Below are 26,010 nucleotides of genomic sequence, written 5' to 3'. Positions count from 1 at the left end.
GCGGAAGAGTTCTCGACCAGACCCACTACGGGTATTAAATACTCTCTACTGGAATAGGTGATCCACTGGGTTTGGCCATCACGGATTAATCCCCCTGTGTGTATTTTCAGTGATACGGTCCCCCTGGCAGCGGATCCGCGTCTCCCTTGGGCAGTCCCCTCTGCCCTCCGGTTGCTGTGTTTGCGGCAACTCCTCCCTCGCTAGGTAGGATCTACCACCGCGGCACTTCCACATGTGGCCTGAAAACCCATGCAACGTATTCGCCACATTTAACCTCCCCACAGCCTGGGCAGGATGTGGTCTCCACGTTTTTTTCCCCTTGAAAGAATAGAAGTTTGAAAAGAATGCCTTCCCCAATGCATGTTATAGCATTAAATGGCCCCAGCTGCTTTAACTCTATGCGAGAAACATAGAGAGAGAGAAAAGGCGCGGCCTGCTCCCATGCTTGTCACTTCGCAGGGAGCGGAGGTTACTATAGTAACCTAGATGTTTCTTTATGGTTTCTCATGGTATCTGTGAAAAGTTGTGTTGATTAAGAAGACATTTTTACATTATACAGGTGCTGGTCATATAATTAGAATATCATCAAAAAGTTGATTTATTTCAGTAATTCCATTCAAAAAGTGAAACTTGGATATTATATTCATTCATTACACACAGACTGATATATTTCAAATGTTTATTTCATTTAATTGTGATGATTATAACTGACAACTAATGAAAATCCCAAATTCAGTATCTCCGAAAATTAGAATATTACTTAAGACCAATACAAAAAATGGATTTTTAGAAATGTTGGCCAACTGAAAATTATGAACATGAAAAGTATGAGCATGTACAGCACTCAATACTTAGTTGGGGCTCCTTTTGCCTGAATTACTGCTGCAATGCGGCGTGGCATGGAGTCGATCAGTCTGTGGCACTGCTCGGGTATTATGAGAACCCAGGTTGCTTTGATAGTGGCCTTCAGCTCTTCTGCATTGTTGGGTCTGGCGTATCGCATCTTCCTCTTCACAATACCCCATAGATTTTCTATAGGGTTAAGGTCAGGCAAGTTTGCTGGCCAAATAAGAACAGGGATACCATGGTCCTTAAACCAGGTACTGGTAACTTTGGCACTGTGTGCAGGTGCCAAGTCCTGTTGGAAAATGAAATCTGCATCTCCATAAAGTTGGTCAGCAGCAGGAAGCATGAAGTGCTCTAAAACTTCCTGGTAGACGGCTGCGTTGACCCTGGACCTCAGAAAACACAGTGGACCAACACCAGCAGATGACATGGCACCCCAAACCATGCATGGACACAGAGCTCTGTGAACAGCCAGCCTCTTTAGCAATGACCTTTTGTGTCATTGCTAAACGTCAATTAAACCCTCCTTGTGCAAGGTGTCAATGGTCGTCTTTTGGACAGCTGTCAAGTCAGCAGTCTTCCCCATGATTGTGTAGCCTACAGAACTAGACTGAGAGGCCATTTAAAGGCCTTTGCAGGTGTTTTGAGTTAATTAGCTGATTAGAGTGTGGTACCCGGTGTCAATATTCAATATTGAACCTTTTCACAATATTCTAATTTTCTGAGATACTGATACCGACCATGTCTGTCCATCACTGACTGCGTGACTCCGGCACTTCCTGGGCATGTATATTTTTTTTTTTTCTGCGACCAGCCGACCATTCAAAACTTGGTCAAACAAGACTCTTCTCATCGACTTATGTTTGGTCGACTATTAGGGGCAGCCCTAATTATATCCTACATTTATTTCAATTTCTGTGGAAAGCACACTCACGCTCTATTTCTCTCTCACTCTTACCCACACTCACACACACATGGAAGGAGCTTCCACAAGACTGTTAGCAAAGGGTTACAGCAATGCTGCCTTCAGAGTGGCCACATCAAAAGCTCTGTCCTTGGGAGTGAGTAGGGCATATGGATGATCTTTGATCTTAGGATGAACTTTTGATTGGAATTTGCCATAGACACACATAGACACTTTTGAGCAAGACCCATAGCCTTGATGTTAACGTACCCCTGCAACGCAATTAAACAGTTGTTTAACAACGCAAAAGCCATGGTACTCCTGAGAAGTCTACTTAAACTAACATATTGGTGATTGGAAGCAATGTTACATCTGACAAGAGCTGTGGCAAACACAAGTAATCCAACATGCAATCTCTCTTTCTTTCATTCTTTCTTTCTTTCTTACTCTCTCTCTCTCTCTCTCTCGCTCTCATGCACACACACTCAAACGCATGCACGCAGTACCTTGCTACTTCAATAAGTGCTTAAAAGCAGTAAAAGCCTCCGTTGCTAGCTCTAAAGTTATGTTTTCGAACAAGCAACCAATGCAAGATGCTGAATCCGTGGCGGATGTCTTGAGATAAAACCCTAAAAGATATAAGGTGTGGTAACCATGGTATAAGCAGAATAACTGATTCCGGCCCGTTGAATTACACCCGAAGTGTAACGGCCGCATTAGCACATCTGGGTGTGCATTATTTCTCAATAATTCAATGGTCCGTTATCAATTATTCCTTACTTAAATCCTGAATGTCTGATATTCATATGTAAACATTAAAAATATTATTTTATGTTAAATATAAACTGTTATTGTTTTCATCAGATTTTAATTTGAATGCTGCTTTTATCTCAGAACGTAATGTCTGTTGGGTAATGGAACAAAATTCTAGCACACATCGTTTGGGAAACTAAATTCTACGAGCCAAGAAATGCTTGCAGCCATTATAAAGCATACTCCCTCCTTATTGATGTCATGGGAAGTCTTCCAAAAACATTTTCAATTTTACAGCTTATATTTTATTGCCTGTTTTAAAATATTTACATAAAATTAATATAATAATACATCAACCGGATGATGAATGGATGAGTTGAGAGCTTAACTTTTTATTAAGTTAATTATTTTAATTAACTTAATAAGTTAATTAGTTTATTAAGTAATGTGATGTATTAAATAAAAAACTGAGTTTGGAATCAGTCAGTTCAGTTAATTTTGTGGATTGTGCGCACATACAGTATATACACCAAGTTTATTTTTTTAAACCCTAATGTGTGCTTATGCACATTTCAATGCCCATTTTGTGCGCTTATACATCAGGCCGCATGTGTGTTTGCCTATAAGCCAACACTTTTTTTTGTATTTAGAATTTTTCATGATTTTGGACAAATCAATTTGGGATTTGACTGTGTCATAATTTTCTGTAGAGTTGAGCTCTTTGGCTGAACTGATTGGCCCCTATGGATTGAAGTTTTTAAATGAGAACCTCATGTGGCACATCATATCCCAAGTTGGAGAACTGAAGGTAAGACATCTTTTAAAATTAAGAAATTATTTTTGACATGATGTTATAGTAATTTTGTAAATACTGTACTGTATACTGAAATAACACAACAAATAATTGAATGAAAATGTTTTTTGTTTGTTTTTGTTTTTTCAGAAACTTGTAAGTGACAACATGGATGTCCTAGTGCAAATGAGAGCTAACTTTGAGAAACCTGAAGCAATGACTGAACTTCAAAAGAAACTGACAGGTACCTTGTAGTCTCGCGTAGGTATACAATTGACTACGGCATGAAGTCTGGTCCATTTTGTAGCCCACTAAGGCAGAAAAAGACTGTCTGGATCATAACACAATAATAGACAGCTATGGAACAAATTAATTCAAAATGTTGTGCCGATCTTCGTGAAGTAAAATAGCATATAAAAATAGGTATAGGTTTTGTTATAGAAAACTACAAGAAAAGCACAAACTTAAAATAAAGACAAAACATACAGCAATTTCATAAAATAATACAGAGCAAAGCAAAACATAAGCAAATTAGCCACACATGCAAACCACAAGCCCCCTGCCCTGACTGCACCACGAGCAATGCTTGTGACAGTGCATTCAATACAGGCAAATTAATTCAGAGCTTTGGAATGGATGTCAAAACATGACCGTGCAAAATAAAAATATTTGTTTGGCAAAACAAATAGCAAGACAACAATATCAAAAAGAAAATTCATGCATTAAATACTTATACATTCCTCACCATTCTAATCAACAAAATAATTGAGTAAAGGATTTAATACAGTTATCTGCTCATCGTGATCAGGACGCAGGCGCAGAGCAGAGGGTATCAAACTAAGAGTTTATTTTGCAAAAATAACAGATATTTTCCCATTACATGACTTTTTACCAAATAAATACATAATTGGACATGAAATATTGAGTTTAAATTGTTATTATATAAGAAAGAGAGCACCTCTAGAAACTCTGAATTCAACCTGCGGTTTCCATCTGCTCTGATGAACCTGTTTATGTTTATCTTGTGAAAATGATCTGATGATGATCAGCTTACATGTAGAGATCACACAGTGGTAAGAGAGAACAGGAACACATAACATTTATTCGCAATATCTCGCTGACTGATCAAATATCAGTTTTAGCCCAGATGCACAATTTTTATTCAGAAATATTTGACTGCTAACAACAATTGACCGAACAGAATTGTGTATTTCAGAGAGCCATGTAATAATACCCTTTTAACCCACTGTCATTTTCCTAATTCATCCATGTCTGCTTTACAAACTGTAAAAAATTATCAAGAAAACATCACAGTCGCTATTATGGCATACATAATGTGACAAATGTGGTTAATGGTAATACAATAATTGATTATATTAAAACAATAAATTGAATAATGATTATTAATTAATCAAATCTACAACCATTACCTCTGATAATCATCAAATAATAATTATTATCCAAAGAATAACCATTACCCTCATGTTTTTCCCCTTTAGATAATTATTCACTCAAGTTTAACCATCAAGCCATTGTCCTGTCTCTATTATAATCAACCACTGAATTATCACTTGTTGTATTATCACCTTGTGGCTATGCAATTAGATGGGCTTACTTCGGTGTGGCACATTCAATTTCATTGGTTTACAGGCTGTTGAATGCTATAACAGTACATGCAGTAAACATGATTGTGAATGTGAACATGAACGTGAATGTGAACTCTGAACTCTGTGAGCTCGAAACATCTACAGGCCTCTTCCTTTACAAATTTTAATACACCTTATAAAAGGTTCCATTTCTGGCCGATATAGTAAAGGGTATACCAAAACATGCAAAGGATACTTCTAAGGACATTCAGAACAAAATCAATGAAACACTGGCTGATATGGTGCTTTCTGAGATTAAGTGCAGATACACAGATGATGACTCAGCAGGGTTCTGCCTTAAAAGTGGGACACAAGACAAGTGCAATGTGGAAAACTTGTCTGTAATGATTAGGTTTGTATGCAGTTCCTTACCAGAGGAGCATTTGTTTGGATTGCTTACATTTACATTTACATTTATGCATTTGGCAGACGCTTTTATCCAAAGCGACTTACAGTGCAATTATTACAGGGACAATCCCCCTGGAGCAACCTGGAGTTAAGTGCCTTGCTCAAGGACACAATGGTGGTGGCTGTGGGGCTCGAACCAGTGTCTTTTTGATTACCAGATTACCAGTTATGTGCTTAGACCACTACACCACCACCATTCCATATTGCTTGACTTGCATCAACTATATGCTGAATAAATTTCCACTCAAATATTAAGCCACCTCTCAGCTGTTGCTACAATGCTGACAACATAGTTAGTCAGTGCTATGATGGTGCCTCAGTGATGAGTGAGGTATGAGGCAGTGTACAAGCCCTGCTGCAAAACAAGCTTGATCGGTATATACCTTATATTCATTGTTATAACCACCAGATACATTTAGCAGTTGTGCATGCCATCCAGTGTGATCCATGTGGGAACACATTTTTTGACTTTGCCAGTTCCCTATACAACTTGTTCCATTACCACTAAGTGGCTGAGAAGTATGATGGTCCTTGTCTTAAATGATTATTGGAAATTCAATGGACAAGCCATTATGATTTGACAAGGTGTAAATTTTTAATCCAAATCAAAAGGCACAATTCTTTTGAAACAGGGACATTTCTAGTCCAGGTATTTGGTGTCCTGAAACTAGCTAATGCTATTCTCCAGTCTCAGACAGTGGGCATGTGTAAAGCTGGTGAGGTTGTCAGTGCATCGTTGGAGTCCCTAAAGGCAATTCGCAGAGATGAGTTTCAGATATGTGGTGATTTACACCCTTCCAAGAGAAGAAGAACACTGAACGCACAACTCGATGACAGTGTTGTGTATTCAACAGTGGGCCACACTGACTGCTAATTATACAATACTCCCCAGTCAGTGTCTGAAGAGATCCTTGCTTTCCATTCTCGACAGAGCCATTGTTGAAATGGATAATAGATTTTCCACAAAAAAATTTGACTTGTTGAAAGCTGTTTCTTGCCTTGTGCCAACATCTAGTGCATTTCTAGATGCCCTCTACGTTTGCTTGCTCGCACTGCAGATAGTGTAAGTCTGGCAAATGAATTCTTGTTGCCAAACCTATGCTTACAAAAAAATTTCCTGGTGAAACCAACTTTGTGCAAACACTTGCAAAATTACAAAGATGCATTTCCAGAGCTACATAAATTGTATGTAACTGCACTTGTCATTTTGGTGTCCTCAGAATCATGTTAGAGTTCCTTTTCAACTCTGTCACGGGTTCTGACCCCTTTTCGTTGCTGTATGTTACACCAAAGAAAGAGTCATTTTTTGATTTTTGCCCATGAGAAGTCCATCACTAGTAACTTAGATATCGATGAATTTGTTAGGACCTTTGCTAGACAAAACAGGAGACTGATGCTGTAGATGCATATATGATATTGTATCATTGAAGTAGTATCTCCTCAAAACAATCTTTCTATTTGTTTTCTATAAACTCAATACAATGTAATATAATCCAATCATTAAACAAAATACATACACTTAGAAGTTAGTTGTAGTAATAGTTGCTAATTTATTGTTTATCACTGCATTACACTTTTTCCCATGAAATAGCCACCAAAGTAGCAAAAAAAAAAAAAAAAAAATATATATATATATATATATATATATATATATATATATATATATATATATATATATATATATATATATAATTATTTTTTGTGCTACTTTGGTGGCTATTTCATGGAAAAAATAAAAGGCAGTGATAATGATTTAAAAATCTTTAAAAAATATCTATCTATCTAAAGTACGATTACAGTCATAGTGAACATTGAAATCTGCGTTGGCGCTGCCACTGATCCAAAGAGAGAGCATTTGTCATGTCAAACAGTTTCACAAATAGTCTTTTCAACAACACAGTATAATTATTTCTGTGTTACAATAATTCTAATTATTACTGAAGTACAGGGATCAAAGTTTATAGTTCGGATATAAACACTGATGTCTACAGAATTGATCAAAATAGAGTAAATCTCCTTGATGATTCAAATAACGATTGTATCAACTACATTGTTACACCAGTAACTGTTAAACAAGTGACTGTTAAAAATGTATAATTTGTCATTGAATTATTCATTCAAGGGATTTGTTCAAAAACACTGATTTATCCAGTAGTGAAAACAGTGAAGACTTTATGAGAGTCATTGAATCATTCATTCAAACTGATTAAATTTTTTTTTATTCTAATTAATTAAATATTTTTAAACGGACTGCAGCAATTAACATTTTGTCAGAAACTCCAGTAAATGACATGTTTTGTTTAGTTGTCTATTCAGAATAATGGGAGAATCGTGATCTGTATTTAAAAAAAGAAATCAATTTATCCTCACAATTGCCCACCCAGGATATCTGCCAGCCCACCCTTCCATAGCTGGCAAGAAACGGGTCTGCCTGTACATCTATTATTCATGCGTTTGTCTAATCAGTCAATTGTCTGGCAGCAGTGTAATGTATAAAATCAGGCATATATGGGTCAGGAGCTTCAGTAAATGTTCACATCAACCATCAGAATGCGGAAATGTGATCTCAGTGATTTAGATCGTGGCATGATTGTTGGTGTCAGATGGGCTGGTTTGTGTATTTCTGTAACTGCTGATCTCCTAGGATTTTCACACACAACAGCAGGGGTCAGGAAACTTTTTTCACTAATGAGCCAATTTTTTTTATATTTGGTTGATGCATTTTTTTCAAAAGAGCCATACCACAAACGAACAATTTACTATTTTCAAAACCAAAGTTTCTCAATAAAATCAAATGTTTATATTGCCCATAGACTACTCAAAAACATACAAATAGGCAAAAATTAATAGGTAACATGTTGCAATATGGAATAGAGTTCACGTGTTTGTGTCCATAAAATTACGTAATTTTTTAATTGTTCATGAAAAATGTAACTTCTCTTCTGGGCTGGGCAATATGTTAAAAATATTTGAATGATAATCGCATTTAAAATATCTCTATATCCGATTACATGGTCAAACCTCAATTTATTGAAGGGTGTTCATTTGCAGGTGTTCATTTCAAACCTTGTTCACCAGGAGTAGGGTGTACGAGTGTGATGGGCTACAGCAGCAGAAGACCCCTTCAGGTACCACTACTGTCAGCTTAGAACAGAAAACTGAGGCTGCAGTGGGCACTGGCTCACCATAACTGGACAGTATTGTAGACGATTGGAAAAACATCTCCTGGTCTGACAAATCTGGATTTCTGCTGAGGTACACAAATTGTTGGCCCACTGCAGCCTCAGTTTTCTGTTCTTGGTTGACAGAAGTGGAACCCAACATGGTCTTCTGTTGTTGTAGCCCATCCGTCTCAAGGTTTGACATGTTGTGCATTCTGAGATGCTATTCTGCTCGCTACAGTTGTACAGAGGGGTTATCTGAGTTACTGTAGCCTTTCTTATCTTATTCTTATCTTCCTATCTTCTGTCAGCTCAAACCAGTCTGGCCATTCTCTGTTGACCTCTATTATTAACAAGGTGTTTTTGTCAACAGAAACTGCCGCTCACTAGTTGTTTTATGTTTTTCTCACCGTTCTCTATACACTCTAGAGACTGTTGCATGTGAAAATCCCAGGATATCAGCAGTTACAGAAATATTAAAACCAGCCCATCTGGCACCAACAAGCATGCCACAATCGAAATAACTGAGATCACATTTTTTCCCCATACTGATGGTTAATGTGAAAATTAACTGAAGCTTCTGACCCATATCTGCCTAATTTTATACATTACACTGCTGCCACACGATTGGCTGATTAGATAATTGTATGAATAAGCATGAGCAGCTTAGCTTGGAGGAGCTGTGTGAGATTTTTTTTTATTGGCCCTATTGGGGATTTGTGGACCACGTATGCTGGCTCAGAGAGATGAAGGTCCATCTCAGGGAAAGAACCTCAACTCAACCGGAGGTGCCGCCCTCCTCGCTGCAGCTTATCTGGTGGCGTTCGCCCTCAAGAATTTAGCTCCCTTCAAGGTGCCCGCCCTCGCTGAGCTCCATTGGAGGCCCCTGCCCTTGACACTGCTGCTCCTCTGGGGGCGGTCATCCTATACATTGCAGTTTCCTTGTACATGCCCGGCCTCACTGCAGCTTCCCTGAAGGCACCCACATTCACTTCAGCTCCCTTCTTGGAGGCCCCTCGGTCCTCTAAGGTCCCAGTCCACCTCCTTTCCAGCCCTTTCCCCTGCAGCCACGGCTAACACAACCCTCTTCCCCTGTGTCCTCCACAACCCAGTCTTTTCCTCAGTAGTAGACACCAATCAATCCCTGTCCCCAGTGGCTGCTGCCGACCACCCCCTCTCTTCACCGGCTGTTCTCTTGGACCTTACTCCAATGTCTTCCCCGCAAAACCTCACTCCCCTGTCTGCCCAACTTGGTTCTGCTCGATCCTAAACTATTGTGGTTTTCCCCATATGATTCCCCTTTGTTGCAGCCTTCAGAGTTCGCTCCGGACCTGCTGGACCTCATAGCTGCACATAGATACATTGATTACACTTTTCCCCACATATATCTTCAAATGAAACTCATTTAATGAAAATAATCAAATAAATTTGACCAAATTAAATAAAATGTACTTCTTTCAATACAACCTTTTAAAATAATGTTAATTAATACATTCAGCATAAATAAATGTTGCCCATTTATGTGTCTGTCTGTTCTACAACTGCCTATAATATTCCCTAATATTTCTTCCTCAAAAGTACTAAAATAATTGTCAGTGGAATTGTTAAGAAACACAAATTGTTAAGAGGACTGTTTAATGTGTTTTCTTATTCAGAATTGTACTCTTCTTATGCAACTGTGCGTTTCACTGTGAATGTAATGAAATGTTGATTTGTCAAATGTTTCCCATCAGGCAGTGAGAATGTGTTGAAGAGAATGACCATTATTGGTGTGATTCTGTCGTTTAGGAACATGGTTCAAGATGCTCTGCAGAAGGTGAATGGCTCTACTTCTATTCATTAATGATGATGGACACACAACATCATAACATTTTTTTTATTTATTTTTTTACAATTCTATATATAGAAATTGTATCTAACAACATTGTAAATATAACATCAGAGATAAAATGTCAATAAATATTTGTTAGTTACTTTTAAGCAGTAAAATACTACTTTGTAAAATAACAATTACAGAAGGGGAAAGAGCATGGTATATGCACAGTGCATGTATTTTAGTTTTGTACTACATATTAAATTGTATTGTTGTGTTTTAGTCCAATTTTGGATGGATCACAGGACATAAAGTATTGATAATTTTCCTCTGTAGATCATGGACAAGCACTGCCCATATCTAATGAGACCAATCAAATGCCTGAAGGACTTTATCTACCCTGACACTGACATAAAGGTAAAGCAGTTTTGTATTGTATTACTACTATTGGTTTAACATGTCTTCAGATAACTTGTATCTCTCTGTAGGAATAAGGAACAGTAAGTTAAATATACATTTATATTCAAAGCACAAGAGCCATGTGACAAGTTAAAATGCTGTTATTTAATGTTATTTAAGTTTCTTTTTTTTAGTGTTGTCAATATTGTTTTTTAATTGTGTTGAATTTTTTTTTAAATACTTAATTTCACAATAATTGCACAGATTCATACCTGTGGATTGAAATCTGCCCTAGCAGTATCTATAAAAATAATTCTTTAAAATCTTCATCCAGTAATAAAAATCGATTGTGATTGATCCATACTGACCAGCTCTGAGAAAATGATCAGGTACCACGTAATAGTGCTGTTTATGTGCTGCTTTAGCACCTGTCTATAACTCTGGACAATTATTTAGACACATTTAATGATCCTTAAGAACTTGAATAACCATTAAATTAAAAATTAAATGCTATGCACTGTATGGTGAGCTTGCCGGATTTTAATGGACATAAGGCAATTAAAAAATTGCCTTCGCGTGGTGCCACCATGGACATGGTTCCTCTGCATGTGCCCAATTGCCCTTCAGTGTTACTTCCAAAATGTAATACATTATAGATTACTAGTTACTGTCATTTGAGAGTAATTAGTTATATTACAATATTACTGTATCTGAATTGTAATGCTTTACTCTACTTTTGCGTTACTTTTGAGTTACTTTTACCAAAATAACCACAGAAGTATGACTTGGCATTCTAAAATGGCAAAATTGAGTTTATTGAAGCTCATTATAAATGAGGGCAATGTCGTATAGCATATGACTGTGTAGGCTCCTAAGGCTACTAACAACTTAATATTATGTGAAGTGAAGTCTCATGGCACAATTCAATAAGTAACAATCATTGTCAGAATCACAAAAACAGACAAAGGATCAAAGTCTGGTAAATTATGATAGAGAAATTGTAAATATTTATAGTCTAGGCCTATTCATATGAAACACAACAGAGCTAGAACCCACTATTATGTAACATATCACCTAATGACATGACAAGATGTACAATCTTTTTTTTTATTATTTCTATTCTTTTATTCTCTTAAAGTTCAAAGTACAAAGTTGGCATGCATAGGATGGACATAGCTTATCCTTTATCAAGAATCAAAAAGTGCTCTTGGAGAATTAGGCATCCAGGAATATGACTAATTTCAGTCCAACTTCACATTTAACATGTAGACTAAACATAGCCTACAACTGCTAAGAAACAAAACGCAAGCCAAACAGAGGAACCCTGATATGTTTGTACTGTATTTTATTTTATTCTATATTCTAAACTGTTTCAATTATTCTTAATTTTTTTTTTTATTCTTATTTTAATCTCTTCTATGTAAAGCACTTTGAATTACCATTGTGTATGAAATGTGCTATATAAATAAACTTGCCTTGCCTTGCCTTGCCTTGATATTTGCCAAAAAATTACTAAAACATAGGCTACCAAATAAAGGCTAGTAAAATTTAAATCACTTCTAGCTAGACCTATAGCTAACAGCTCTGTGAGTCTAGCCACATTTTGCAAGAATACAAAAAAATAAAGTAAAAGTGCTTGGGCCTATTACACCTCATAAGAAATACAGCTCAGTTATTTAAGTCAAACTTCACAAAAAAATTTAATCTTGGCTAAACACACACACAGGCAATTTTAAAATAAAAAGACAAAGTCTAAACAGGAAACCTGTTACTGCCAAATATACAACAGAGATAGCATGCAGCCAAACAAGGCAGGTAAAATAAATAGAACTATGAAGGCACTTATGGCCTAGACCTATATAGCCTACTTATGGTTCTATGGTGGTGGGGCTAGCCTATTCCACTACCCACTTGACAGAAATATCTGTTGAAGCGCATCAGGAGAAGGCACTGAAAGCGTCCATCACCAAGATGGTTGCGTTTTGGGGTGAGCACAAGACTCCCGAGACTGAAAAGTCTTTCTACTGGTGCACTGGATGGAGTTGGGGCGTTATAGCGTAGTGCGATTTATTTATTTATTTAAAAAAAAAAATTAATTCTTGGAAACTGGTGCAGGCTTTCCATCACAGGGGCAGAACTGAAATAAGACATTATCTCTGTTTCCAATTACATGGGCGCATCAGCTGTAGCATTGGGCAGGGCGTCAAGAAAAAAAGTAATCCTCGCTGGAGGCGACAGCAGAAGGTTGAGGGTCATCAGGCATCAGGGCTGCAGGCTCTTCTGTTGTTAGGGAGCGGCACTCCGTCGTGAGGAGAAACTTGATGTGGTCTCTTCTGGCTTCTTCCTTTACCCAGCGCAGCTTGAACTTGGGCAGTGAGACGACGGCCAATAGCGTATCCTTGGAGTCAATTGTTGTGGCAAATCGAGTTTTAATTGCTCCCACAATAACCTCAGGCAGCCCAGTGGTCATTTGCGACCATTTTTCATTGCTAAGGTTTTGGCCATTATAACTTCTAGCGTTGGTTGAAGCGTTCCATAAAAACAAGTGTCCTCACCCTGTAGGATGGCCAGTGCAACTGTGAAAGGCTTCATAATGGAACAGTATTTCTTGAGAAACTGGTATTCCCTGTCATTCATAAATTTAATCTGAAGCTGTGTGCAAAGGTTATTGATGTCAGTGAGGGGCATTTCTGTGATCCGAGCATAGGCGTCATAGAATGAGTTCCACTGTGTTACAGTGGGCACAGTCAACTTTCTATCACTGACCTCTTCCAGGCACTCTGATGCGACTGTAGAGCGGCTGGACTTTGTCCATAGTGCTGAACATTTGGCTGTGGCACTACGATAAACAGCCCTCGATTCTGGATTAGATGCTAGCCATTTATCAACCTCATTGTTTGCAATTAGATTAAGTGTATGGGCTGCGCATCTATGGCGTCTAAGTTGCTAGTGTAATTTCACGATGTATAGAGTTCCCTCAGTGTAGCACATAGATTGCACTTGACTATAATGTTCTTATCCTTGTCCCTGACGAACTGAAAATAATGGGAGTATGTCCATCTCGCAAACGTGGAATCAGTCTCCGCAGTCATCATCTCAAACATCGAATTACGGCAACAGGAAATAACGTTACTCTTTTACTCACTGATTGTTTTATCTTGTGCCGAAATGTTTCGTGGTGTTGGTGAATTCTTAAAAAAACAAAACACCACTTAATATAAAATTAAAATATGTTGTAACACGCACATATATGTTGTTACTGAGATTGTAACGGGTATAATAATACCAAAATTGTATTAGTAATGCGTTATATTACTGCGTTACTGCAAAAAGCAATACATTATTGTAATTGCGTTACTCCCAACACTGTTGCCCATATGGTTAATCTAGCTTTTTGCATAACCTTATGTAGTCAGGTTTAGTCAGACATGTTAAATTATATACATTTTTAAAAAATTTTAGGTTAACTTTTTTTCAGTGTAATTTGTGTGGATGACATACTTTATACAACAGAACTCTTTATGTATTTACTTGCACAAAACACAACAGATTCTATTTTCTCATAGTGCATCACAATCCTGAACTCAAACCTGCAAGTTCTCAATAACACTCAAATAGATCGAACACTCGATAGATAAACAGACACCAATGCTGCACACTCGACTCGCTCTCTCTCTCCCTTCTCTGGCATGTTTGGCTGCTTTTAAGTGCTCTCTCCGCCATCACTGTAATGAGAAACAGCTGTTAGAAATTATGCAAACTAGCTTGACGAGCCACACCACTCCCTCTCTCCCACAAACAGACACATGACCACGCCCCCATCCTCACACACCCCCACCTCCTGACTCAGGCCGGGCAACATCCACATTTTATCCATGAGACGCTGGAATGTGGCGGTGGCCCCGAACAAACCAAACAAGTCACTAATTGGCCGAATGGTGTGGAAAACCCATTTTTTTCTTGGGAGATTGGAGTTAAGGTGATCTGCATATAACCCTTTGTTAAATCTAGTGTTGAATAAAATTTAGCCGCACCTAATCGATTGAGCAATTCATCAATCAAGCATTGGGTATGCATCAAATTTGGTTCCACCACCTCTTGTTTTCCCAGATGATTCTCCAACACTTTCCGCCCTGAACAGCCAGAAGCCCAGCAGATGTAGTGCACTGTCCAGGATGGCTTCATTCAGCCAAACACAGAGCAGCAGACTCACTGCTCACTGCCCTCACTTGCGTCTCTTGGAGCACTTGTAGAACACTGCTGCACCTCCAACTAAGATGTCAAATAAAATGTCATAATAATCAAACACCGGCAAAAATTATCAGGCGTGCTCTGCCGATTGATGAAACTGACAAAATACAAGACAAACAAACAAAAGTAAAAAAAAATGCTAGAGCTCCACACCGAAGCAGCCATCCACGGCGCCATCTTGAAATGCGTGCAGCATTTATATAGCACATTTCATTCACAATGGTAATTCAAAGTGCATTACATGGAAATTATAAAGAAAATAAAAGATACACAAAAGTTAATCATAAAATAACTTAAGAACAAGAAAATAAGAATACGATATTAGACATAAGAATTTAAAACTAAGTTTGGGGCACCCCTTCATTGGAAACGCTGAACAGGTTCCCCAGGAATCTGAAAGTCGTTCACCCTGTGATATTTAAATAGCCACCGCCATGACTTTTAATAAACACCTTCCTGAGGTCCTAACATCTATCCTCCCATGAATTTGAATTACTTACGTTAAAGTTAATAACCCCCCACCATTCTTGATCAGGTGTTTCCACCAGGTATTTAAATGAAATAAAATTATACAGTGCAATTAGTAAGAATAATAAATAAAAAAAGATTTTGACACTGAGTTTGGGCACCCCTTATCTGAGTAGAAACACTGAAAAGGTGCCCCATGGGTCTGAATGACTAACCTCTTCTGGAAGCTGGTTCCAGCCATGGGTGACATAATACCTGTCTCAACTTGTTTTGAGTGAACCTGTGATATTTCTTACAGATTTTATCCTAATGATCTGAGAGGTCTATTAGGTGTATATTCAACAAGCATATATTCAATGTCTTTAGGTCCTAGGCCATTGAGGGATTTATAAACTAGTAATAGTACTTTCAAAATAAATTATAAATGTGAAGCCAGTGTAAAGACCTGAAGACTGGAGTAATATGCTCAGATTTGTTTTGTTCTGGTCAGAATTCTGATCGCAGCATTCTAAATTAGCTGCAGCTGTCAAATTATCTTTTTGGGAAGGTAAGTGAGGAGTCAATTGCTATAGTCGATGCTGGTAATGAAAGCATGAACACATTTCTAAGTCTTGACTGCATACAAAACCTCTAATTCTCACTATATTTTTTAGTTTAAAGTAGGCTGATTTAGTTATTTAATTTGACTACTGAAACTAAGGTCTGATTCCAAAATTACACTAAGAATTGTGACTTGATTTTTTGTCTCAAGACACCTGGAGTCAAGGTATGTATACACCTTGCGACTGTCATCTTTGTTGCAAAATACAATAACTTCTGTTTTGTCTTTGTTTAACTGAAGGAAGTTTCGCACATCCAACTGTTAATTTAGTCAATGAACTGGCACAGAGTTTATGGGGCTGTAGTCATTTGGTGATAGGGCTAGGTAGATCTGGGTGTCGTATGCATTGCAATGGTACCAAATTGGTTCCATTTCATAATTTGGCAAAGTGGAAGCATAATCGGGAATACAGGAAGAAAACAGCAAGAAAACAGGATCAGTGAAATAATTGAGCCTTGTGGGACTCTAGATGTCATGGATTTCCACTCAGATTCATAGTTTCATATGTTCACATAGTAACCCCTCCATCAAGATATTACCTGAACCATCTAGGACTATGTCTTTTAGTATGTTGTGGTCAGTAGTGTCAAAGGCTAGTAATACCAGCACTAATATTTCAGCATTTAAGTAAATATCATTAAATATCTTTATGAGCACCATCTCTGTGTTATGATTCGGTCAGAAACCAGACTGAAAATTTTCCAAGAAGCTGTTTGAATTTAATAATTTGTTTTGTTGATTGAAAATTACCTTTTCCATTATCTTGCCTAAGGAAGGGTCTCAACAAATTTAATTTTCAGAGACTTTAGAAAAGTGCCTGAAAGTAGTGAGTCATTTACTATTTCTGACTGATCTTTGTCTAGACAGTTAAAAACATTTGTGAAAAATTATGTGGGGATTGTATCAAGACACATGGATATTTAAGATGTTGTGGTGGGCGCTGCCTGACCGTGCAGCATGAGGATGAGCTGATCGCCATTCTAATATCATAAATTTTCTTCATGAAAAAAAGATGCAAACTTCTTGAATTTGCTGTCAGAGAGCATTTCACAGGAAACCTGTGTTGGGGGGATAGTTAGTCTCACTACAATAGCAAAAATGTGCGTGTGTTGTATAAATTGCTGTTTGTAATGTTTGAGAAGAAAGTATTTTCTTAGTTCCACATTAAAGTCAAGTGAAGAGGTTTTTATTGTTGTTCAACCATGTACAGTTAGTACTGTACATAGCGAAACGAGACAACGTTCCTCCAGGACCATGTCAAGTCAAGTCAATTTTATTTGTATAGCGCCTTTCACAACACACAACATTTCAAAGCAGATTTACAGAAGATCAGCATTAACGGATGATAAAACTGTAATGTCTATAAAGTCGATGAATCATCAGTGTGTAATTAGATAAAATACGATTCTTAATCGTGTTTAAATATAATTAAATAATAGTTGTATTAATAACTCCAGTGAGCAGGCTGTAGGCGACTGTGGCAAGGAACACAAAACTCAATAAGATGTAGATTAATGGAGAAAAATAACCTTGGGAGAAACCAGACTCACTGTGGGGGCCAGTTCCCCTCTGGCTAACATCATGAATATAATGTAAATATAACTTATGTATAGTTAAAGTCATGGTTTAAAATTATTAAACTAAGTAAGTGTTAAGGGTCAGTGTTTAATCATCGATTGTGTTTGAACTAAAGATTAATGACCAATGTCTTTTGAAGTCCATCCTTGATTAATTGCAGAAGTTCACATAGATGCAATTGTCCTTATTAATTGGCTGATGAAGGCTTTTGTTGGCAATAGTTAGTCTATGCATTCCATTTCAAGATCGTAGTCCATCAATAGACCGAGGTGATTCAGGTTGGAGTTGGCACCAGTTCATCCTCTGAAGTCCATCATAATAGACTGAAGTGATTTTAGGCTGGCACCGGCTGCATTTAGTCATCATCATTCAGCGACACGTAACAGTGGAGTCCAACACGAAGCAGGAATGGAGCTGGATCCAGCCGATTCTGGTGACCTCAGGATAGGAGTCCCGAGGTTGAGACATGGAAACAAATAAAATAATATTAGCATAGATGCTCAATGTTTCTGGTTTCTGGTCCCGGCAGACCCAACTAAAGCAGACTAATTGTGGGTTGGAGGATAAGTTAGGTGTATGCCTGGCTAAATAGATGAGTCTTTAGGCTAGACTTAAACTGAGAGAGTGTGTCTGAATCTCGAACAGTGTTAGGGAGACTATTCCATAGTTTAGGAGCCAAATATGAAAAGGATCTACCTCCTTTTGTGGATTTTGATATTCTAGGAACTATTAACAGGCCAGAATTTTGTGATCTTAATGAACGTGTTGGAATATAGCGTGGTAGAAGATCAATTAAGTACTGCGGAGCTAGACCATTCAAAGCTTTGTACGTAGTTAACAGAATTTTAAAATTAATACGGAATTTAACAGGTAGCCAATGTAACGATGATAAAATGGGGCTAATATGATCATATTTCTTGGTTCTTGTTAGCACTCTGGCTGCTGCATTTTTAACCAATTGAAGTTTATTTATTGATCTTGCTGGACATCCTCCCAGTAATGCATTACAATAATCTAGTCTTGAGGTCATGAATGCATGAATTCATTTTTCGGCATCAGCAACAGAGAGCATGTGCCTTAATTTAGCAATATTTCTTAGGTGGAAGAATGCTGTTCTACAAACATTTGTAAATTGATTTTCAAAGGACAGATTGGTATCAAATATAACACCTAAGTTCTTCGCTGTTGAAGATGATGTAACAGTACATCCATCTAGAGTCAAATTATATTTTAGCGGTTTATTTTTTTTTTAGAGTTTTTTGGTCCAATAATTAGTACCTCTGTTTTGTCAGAATTCAGTAGAAGGACATTTCTGGCAATCCAACCTTTTATTTCATTGAAACACTCTGTTAATTTAGAGAATTGTGATATCTCATCAGGTTTTGAAGAAATATAAAGTTGTGTATCGTCAGCATAGCAGTGGAAACGTATTCCATGATTCCTGATAATATCTCCCAGGGGAAGCATATACAAAGAGAAAAGCAGAGGCCCTAAAACGGATCCCTGTGGCACTCCATATTTTACCTTTGTTTGGTTTGACAATTCCTCATTTACATAAACAAAATGGTAGCCATCTGCTAAATATGACCTAAACCATGCTAATGCAACTCCACAAATTCCAACATAATTCTCCAGCCTATTCAAGAGAATGTCGTAATCATGGTGCTACATAAAACTAATACAGAACCACATGAGACTACACAGACTAAATAACATTCCTACATAAAGTGCATGTGCAACGTGTGCAAAAAGTACAATAATTACTAAAAGGAACACGACAATAGGCACAGTGATAGACTAGTACACATTTGTAATCGAGTAGTGCAAAAATATGACACGTTCTAAAAATGCCAAATGGAAACATAATATACTATGAAATAGAGTTCTATGGACATAGCAGTTATTGAGGTAGCAGCCAGGTATAAAGTGAAAATTAATTAAGTGCAACTCTGGACATGTGCAAAAGTTGTATGGTGTACAGGTGTGTGTGTGTCAGTCCAGTCTCTAATTAATGAGGAGTCTGATGGATTGGGGGAAGAATCTGTTACACAGTCTGGCCGTGAGGGCCAGAATGCTTCAAAGGGTGAAGAGTTTGTGTGAGGGGTGTGTGGGGTCATCCACAATGCTGGTTCCTTTGCTGATGCAGCGTTTGGTGTAAATATTTTTGATGGAGGGAAGAGAGACCCAGATGATCATCTCAGCTGTCCTCACTATACTCTTCAGGGCTTTGCGGTCTGAAACGGTGCAAGCCCCAAACCAGAATTAAAAATGAAAGAATTAAAAGCATGAAGGCTGACTTTATAGATGTTATAATGGACTTTCTTTCTGCTTTCCTGTGCTTTAAACTTACCAGTAATCTTCCAAACCTTTACAGGAGCAATGTCATCAATAGCAACTTTTAAGTTAAATTTATCAAGGAGAACGTCAACATATTCTGCGAATATGCTTGGTGTCATAGATATAGCCTATAAGCACACTACTATTGGCAGTTATGTACCTCTTTTTGACAGAAACAGATCTAACTTCAGTGGCAGGAGAAATGTATATATCAAAGAAAATACAGAAATGGTCAGATAGTGATATTTCCTTAATAACAATGGAAGAAATCATTTTTCACTTGTCGTCGATGCAATTAAATGACGAGCATGGCCCTCCCCAAGTATGCACAGTGGTACAAGTCCAGGAAGGGAGCCGGTAACTGTGATGCCATCAACCAAACCAGCCCATGACCTATTCCTCTTACTGAGAGCATGTGTCAGTGGACAGGCAAAGGTCAAATCCAGGTAAGCAGTCCAAACAAAATAACAAATCAAAGTCGGTAATCAAAGGGGTAATCCAAGGGACAGGCAATAATCAATGCAGTTAGTAGATAAAGATGTGGATGAGTTTATCTCAGCCTTTGCCTCTGAGGACTTCCTTCATGCCAGCCTGAAGACAATAATACTCCCTCACCGGCAATGGACGGGGTGGCTGCTCGTCCTATCGCACTGAGGAAGAGAAGATGGGCTGCTGCACCCAAGTCCGCTGCAGGCCGGCAAGAGGCGGAGGAGCCCGCTGCGAACTGCCCTGCTCTGTCTGATCCCACACTGTTTGCTCTGTGGTCCCTGTCTGTTTTGTGTGTGTGTGTGTGTGTGTGTGTGTTTGTCATGTGTATGAGCAGTTGGCTGTGTCTGTGTTAGCCATGCTTTCTCCTGACCCCACTTCCTTATTGTCAAGATAATTGCCTTCACCTGTTCCTCATGTGCTTCGCCTCTATATATTGTGTCCTCTTCCCTCTTGTCAGATCATTTTGTGAGTTGGTTTGTTTGTTCCAGTCATGTTCCTTTTTACGGTAGTTTCTGGTATATACATTTTTCTGGTTTATGTTTTGTTTGTTTCCTCTCCCTCATGAGAGTTTTGTTTTGCTTGTTTGTTTCTGTTGTTTAATAATAATAAAAAAGTTCACTCTTTCCTACATTTGGGTCCTCATTCCTGCTAAATCCATGTAAGAGTAGCTATACACACATAAAACGCACACTATCCATTAGCAATAAAGTGCTTTGTGAAGTATTGCTACCTTGATTTCATACCTCCCAATTGTAGTCTGGTATTATGGATTTAACATTCTTTAATTAATGTACAGTTTAATTGTATCAAATTGACACAGAAAATGGCAACTACCATGTCATAGGTGTTTGAGGTAAAATGTCAAATCTTGAGGCTAAACATTTTCTGATTAAAAAATAGCAAAATTCAACATGTGTTTTAACCCTGCAAATTAGGCTTTTCAGTTTTATGTGCAAAATGAGTTGCAGAGACTGTGATCCACAATTACTCGACAGAGACCCAATGTCTCGAATAGTGGCAGAACTAATTGACTGTGCAACCTCCTAAAACACACAAACAATTTTGCTGCCATAATTGTTTTCACAGGAGATACTTAATCTTTGCCTGTTATATTCATATGTGTTAAAACATATTAAGACTTTTCTAATATATTTATGTTTTTTTATTGTCTTCTCATCTTTGATCATGCAGGTGACTCTCGGTGTATACGAAATAGCCTCCGCAGCTGGTTTGCCATGTGAAATCGACCCTGCGCTGGTTTCAGCAATAGCTAACATGCAGACAGGTGAAGACCTGATAAATGATGCCATCTGTCTAAAACATGTTTCATGTTAATTCATTTCTTATTTTTCACTATAATATGTTTTTGGGAATAAGTTACTAAAAGTAGCAAAGATAATTTTTTTTAGTAGTGTGACAGTAGCTCAACTGTTTTCAAAATTATGTAGTTCCCTTTCTGTCACTCACTCGACGTTGTGTCTGTGAAGTGAAACTAGGGGTCTCTCTTGAGAGCCTCAGTTGCCCCTGAGCTTTGAGAAAAGGCCAATGAGAATTGGCGAACAGAATTTGCATGTCCCTCCCACGGACATACGGCTATAAAAGGAGGGAATCGGCATCTGTTTTGTCAGATTTGTTCTTCAGAGCCGAGCAGTTGTGTGTCCAGAGACCTGTTGTTCCATGACTGTTCCACTCACCTCTACAGAGCTTTTTCTGTTGGACCTTACGGCACTATACCAGCACCCTTCTCTGCACGCCAGTCCTTCTAAAAGAGCAAAATCCTCTAAAAGAGCATTCATTTCAACTCAAAAGACTAACACATTTGGCGTCGAACATCTTTTTAAAGGCGCGTCTTTTTTGCCCTTCTGCATTTATGTAGTTCCTGGATGCATCAGATATCTCTCCGCCTATGATGGTCATAGACACTGCCTTGTGTGTCTGGGCTGTGATCACACTGAGGCAGCGTTTGTGGATTCTTGTTCTCACTGCGAGAACTTAACCATGGTAACGTGGTGGTTGCGGCTTTCCTTTCTGAAAGGAAACACTACTCCAGTCGCCCCTTGCATCGCATCTTCTTCCCACAGGATGGAGGTAGACCCGGCTGGCGATGGAGGCAATTTGGGGAGTTCAGCAGGCACGGTTTCGCCAGGTAAAACCCCAAGAACCACCCACCCCACAGCACGCTCGCTTGCTTCCGTCCGGGTCCTAGGTGAGACCGACTCGTCCCACAACCAGTCTAATGCCTCCTTCGGACCCCATGAGCTGGATGATGACATTGAGTCCGGTTCTGACGAGTCCAGAGGACGTCTCCACAGGACCTCCTCCTCTGTCACCAACCCAACCCCTGCCGGGTACGCGGAGCAGGGTAAGTGCTTTGAGTCTTCCCTCAGCACAGGTGCCCCAGGACGCAACTTTGCCTCCCGACGCAATACTACCTGCTCCCCCCAACTGCGAAGCCCCACCAGGTACGTCAAATGTGGTCATTCCCTTAGTGCCCCTCGCACGGTACTTGGACGCTTGGCATTCGCTTTCCAACCCGTCGCGCTGGCTGGCCAAGACCATCCGACTCAGCTGCATGATTCAGTTCACCAAGCGACCGCTCCACTTTAGCGGTATCCGCTTCACCCTCGGTGCATGGCGAGAATGCCAACACCCTACGGGCGGTAGTCGCTACCCTGCTACACAAGGACGCGATAGAGCCTTTCCCTCCATTCGAGATGAAGAAGGGATTCTACAGCCCTTACTTCATCATACCTAAGAAAGGCAGTGGGTTGCAGCCAGTCTTGGACCTACGATTAATTAACTGGCCCTTACACAAACTCACGTTCAAGATGCTCACGCAGAGACATATCATAACATACGTTCGGCATCAAGATTGGTTTGCAGCGGTAGACCTGAAGGACGCGTACATCCACGTCTCAATATTGCCCTGACACAGACCCTTCCTACGGTTCGCGTTCCAGGGCCAGATGTATCAGTACAAGGTCCTCCCCTTTGGCTTGTCCTAGTACCCTTGAGTCTTCACGAAGATCACAGAGGCAGCCCTTGCCCCGTTAAGGGAAGCGGGCATCTACATTCTCAATTACCTCGATGACTGGCTGATCCTAGCTCACTCTCAAGAGTCACCTTATTCAAATCAGGCACTGCGACCCTTCTAAAGCAGTTCCAGAGGCTCCTGGGGAATATGGCATCCTCAGCGGTGGTCACGCCTCTTGGGTTGATGCATACGAGACACCTACAGCACTGCCTTCAGACTCGAGTCCCAAGTTGGGCATGGTGCCACGGCACATACCATGTTATTTTCACCCCTCTCTGCCATCAGCTACTCAACCTCTGAACAGACCTCTGCTTGCTGCGGACAGGCGTCCCCCTGCAGCAGGTGTCCAGACGTGTTGTGGTCACCACAGATGCCTCCAAACTGGGTTGGGTGCCGTGTGCAACGGGCACGCAGCCACCTGTTCCTTGACAGGAACATGACTGCGTTGGCGACTGGAGTCACTGCATGCCACTCATATCCCGGGCAGCCTCAACATGACAGCGGACATGCTATCACGACAGGCCACACTCAGCGGAGAGTGGAGGCTCCACCCCCAGATGGTCCAGCTGATTTGGGACCAATACAGCAAAGATTTGGGACCAATGGAGCTTCCCAGAAAAACTCCCACTGCCCATTATGGTTCTCCTTGTTTGAGGCTCCCCTCGGGACAGGCACATAGTGGCACCCTACTGGCCCACTCGGACTTGGTTCTCGGACCTTACGCTCCTTGCGACAGCACCTCCCTGGCACATTCCTCTTAGGAAGGACCTAATTTCTCAGGGATGGTGCACCCATCTAAAGATCTAAAGTATTCTACCACCTGCTGTTGTAGACATGATCAACCAAGCCAGAGCTCCCTTGACCAGGCAGCTCTACGCCCTAAAGTGGCGTCTGTACACAACTGGTGCTCTTCCCGATCAGAAGACCCGCAGAAGTGCGCAGTCGGGTCAGTGCTCTAATTTCTGCACAGGATGTTGGAGGGGCGGCTATCCCCCTCCACCTTGAATGTGTTGTAGCCACTATACCGGCCCACCACGATGCAGTAGACGCTAAGCCCTTGGGGAGCATGACCTGGTCATCTGGTCCCTTAAGAGGCACCCGGAGGCTGAATCCTCCCAGGCCATGCCTGCTCCCCTCATGGGTTCTCTCCGTGCTTCCTGTGGGCCCTCAGAGAACCCCCTAGTTGAGCTATGTGTCCTCCTCTGAAGATGGCCCTCCTGATTCCACTCACTTCCATGAAGAAGGTCAGTGACCTGCAACCGCCCTCTGTCAGCGACACTTGCATGGAGCTCAGTCCGGCAGACGCTCAGGTCATGCTAAGATCCCGACTGGGCAACAAGCCCAAGGTTCCTATTGCCCCCCTTCAGGGCCAGGCAGTGAACCTGCAAGTGACTGCCTTGTCGTTGCTGTGTCCGGTGAGTGCTTTGTGCACCTATTTGGACCGCACACGGAGCTCTAGGTGAGTCCAAGCAGCTCTTTGTTTGCTTTGGCAGACAGCAAAAAGGGGCTATCCCCCAACAGAGGCTTCGACGCCCTTGCCAGGCCTATTAGACCCAGGCCATGCACGCCCCCTTGCAGGTTCAAGCACGCTCTATGAGGAGCATGGCATTCTCGTGGGCACTGGCCAACGGCGCCTCTCTAGCAGACATTGGCAGAGCAGCGGGCTGGGCAACACCTAATACCTTTGCAAGATCAATAACCTCTGAGGGTTGAGTCGGTCCTGGCCCGTCTTTCAGGTCCGAGCACGTAGAACTGTGTAATACGGGACAGCTGACCGGATGTACTGCTTGCAGATAGTGCCTTTCACCTCTTCCAAGGTGAACCTGTGCACTTTTACCCCCTGGTGAGTCCACAAAAGCTTGCGCTCCCTGGATGTCTTTCCTCCATAGCCCTCTGGCTCGCGAATTCAGCTGAGTAATTCCCGACCAGACCCACTACGGGTACTAATTATTCTGTACTGGAATAGGTGCTCCACTGGTATCAGTCATCACAATTACCTCCTGTGTTGTATTTTCCATGGTACGGTCCCCCCGTCAGCGGACCCGCGTCACCCTTGGGCAGCTCCCTCTGCCCTCGGTTGCTGTGTTTGTAGAGCTCCTCCCTCACCAGGTAGGACCTACCACCGTGCCACTTTCATGTGTGGCTCATAAGCCCATGTGACATATTTGCCGCATGTGCCCTCCCCAGCCTGTGCAGGATGTGGTCTCCATTGGATCTTTTCCCCCTGAAAGAATAGAATATTAATAGAACACCTTTCCCGATGCATGTTATAGCATTGGATGGCCCCAGCCACTTCTAACAGCCTATGGTTAACATAGAGAGAGAAAAGGCCGTGGCTGGCACTGGCTGCTCCCATGCTTGGCACATCGCTTGTTCTCCCCCCAAGAGAAGAGGGATGCCGGGAACCTAAAAAGTGTATGATGTTTTTGTGGGGCGTTGGGGAAGGTTACGTGCAGCCTGGCGCGGGCTGCTCTTTTGGCACGCAACAGCTTGCTTGCACCCGCATCAGCAGTTCACAAAACACAGTTC

At 40.4% G+C, this 26,010-nt stretch overlaps 1 protein-coding gene across 1 annotated transcript in view; it reads left to right on the top strand.

Moving 5' to 3' along the window:
- The window catches only part of nckap1l (NCK associated protein 1 like), a 154,780-nt gene that overhangs the window by 110,107 nt on the left and 18,663 nt on the right, over positions 1–26,010 (top strand). Inside the window, exons 23-27 of the mRNA XM_052101348.1 lie at positions 3,214–3,311; positions 3,447–3,540; positions 10,245–10,327; positions 10,661–10,741; positions 21,639–21,732. Coding sequence (XP_051957308.1) covers positions 3,214–3,311; positions 3,447–3,540; positions 10,245–10,327; positions 10,661–10,741; positions 21,639–21,732 — 450 coding nt within the window. The remainder of the gene's footprint in view (positions 1–3,213; positions 3,312–3,446; positions 3,541–10,244; positions 10,328–10,660; positions 10,742–21,638; positions 21,733–26,010) is intronic.

Source organism: Xyrauchen texanus, chromosome 32 (assembly GCF_025860055.1).
Source record: "Xyrauchen texanus isolate HMW12.3.18 chromosome 32, RBS_HiC_50CHRs, whole genome shotgun sequence".
Lineage (NCBI taxonomy): Eukaryota > Metazoa > Chordata > Actinopteri > Cypriniformes > Catostomidae > Xyrauchen > Xyrauchen texanus.
Note: the sequence above shows the minus strand (reverse complement) of the source record. Positions and strands in the feature narration are given on the sequence as shown.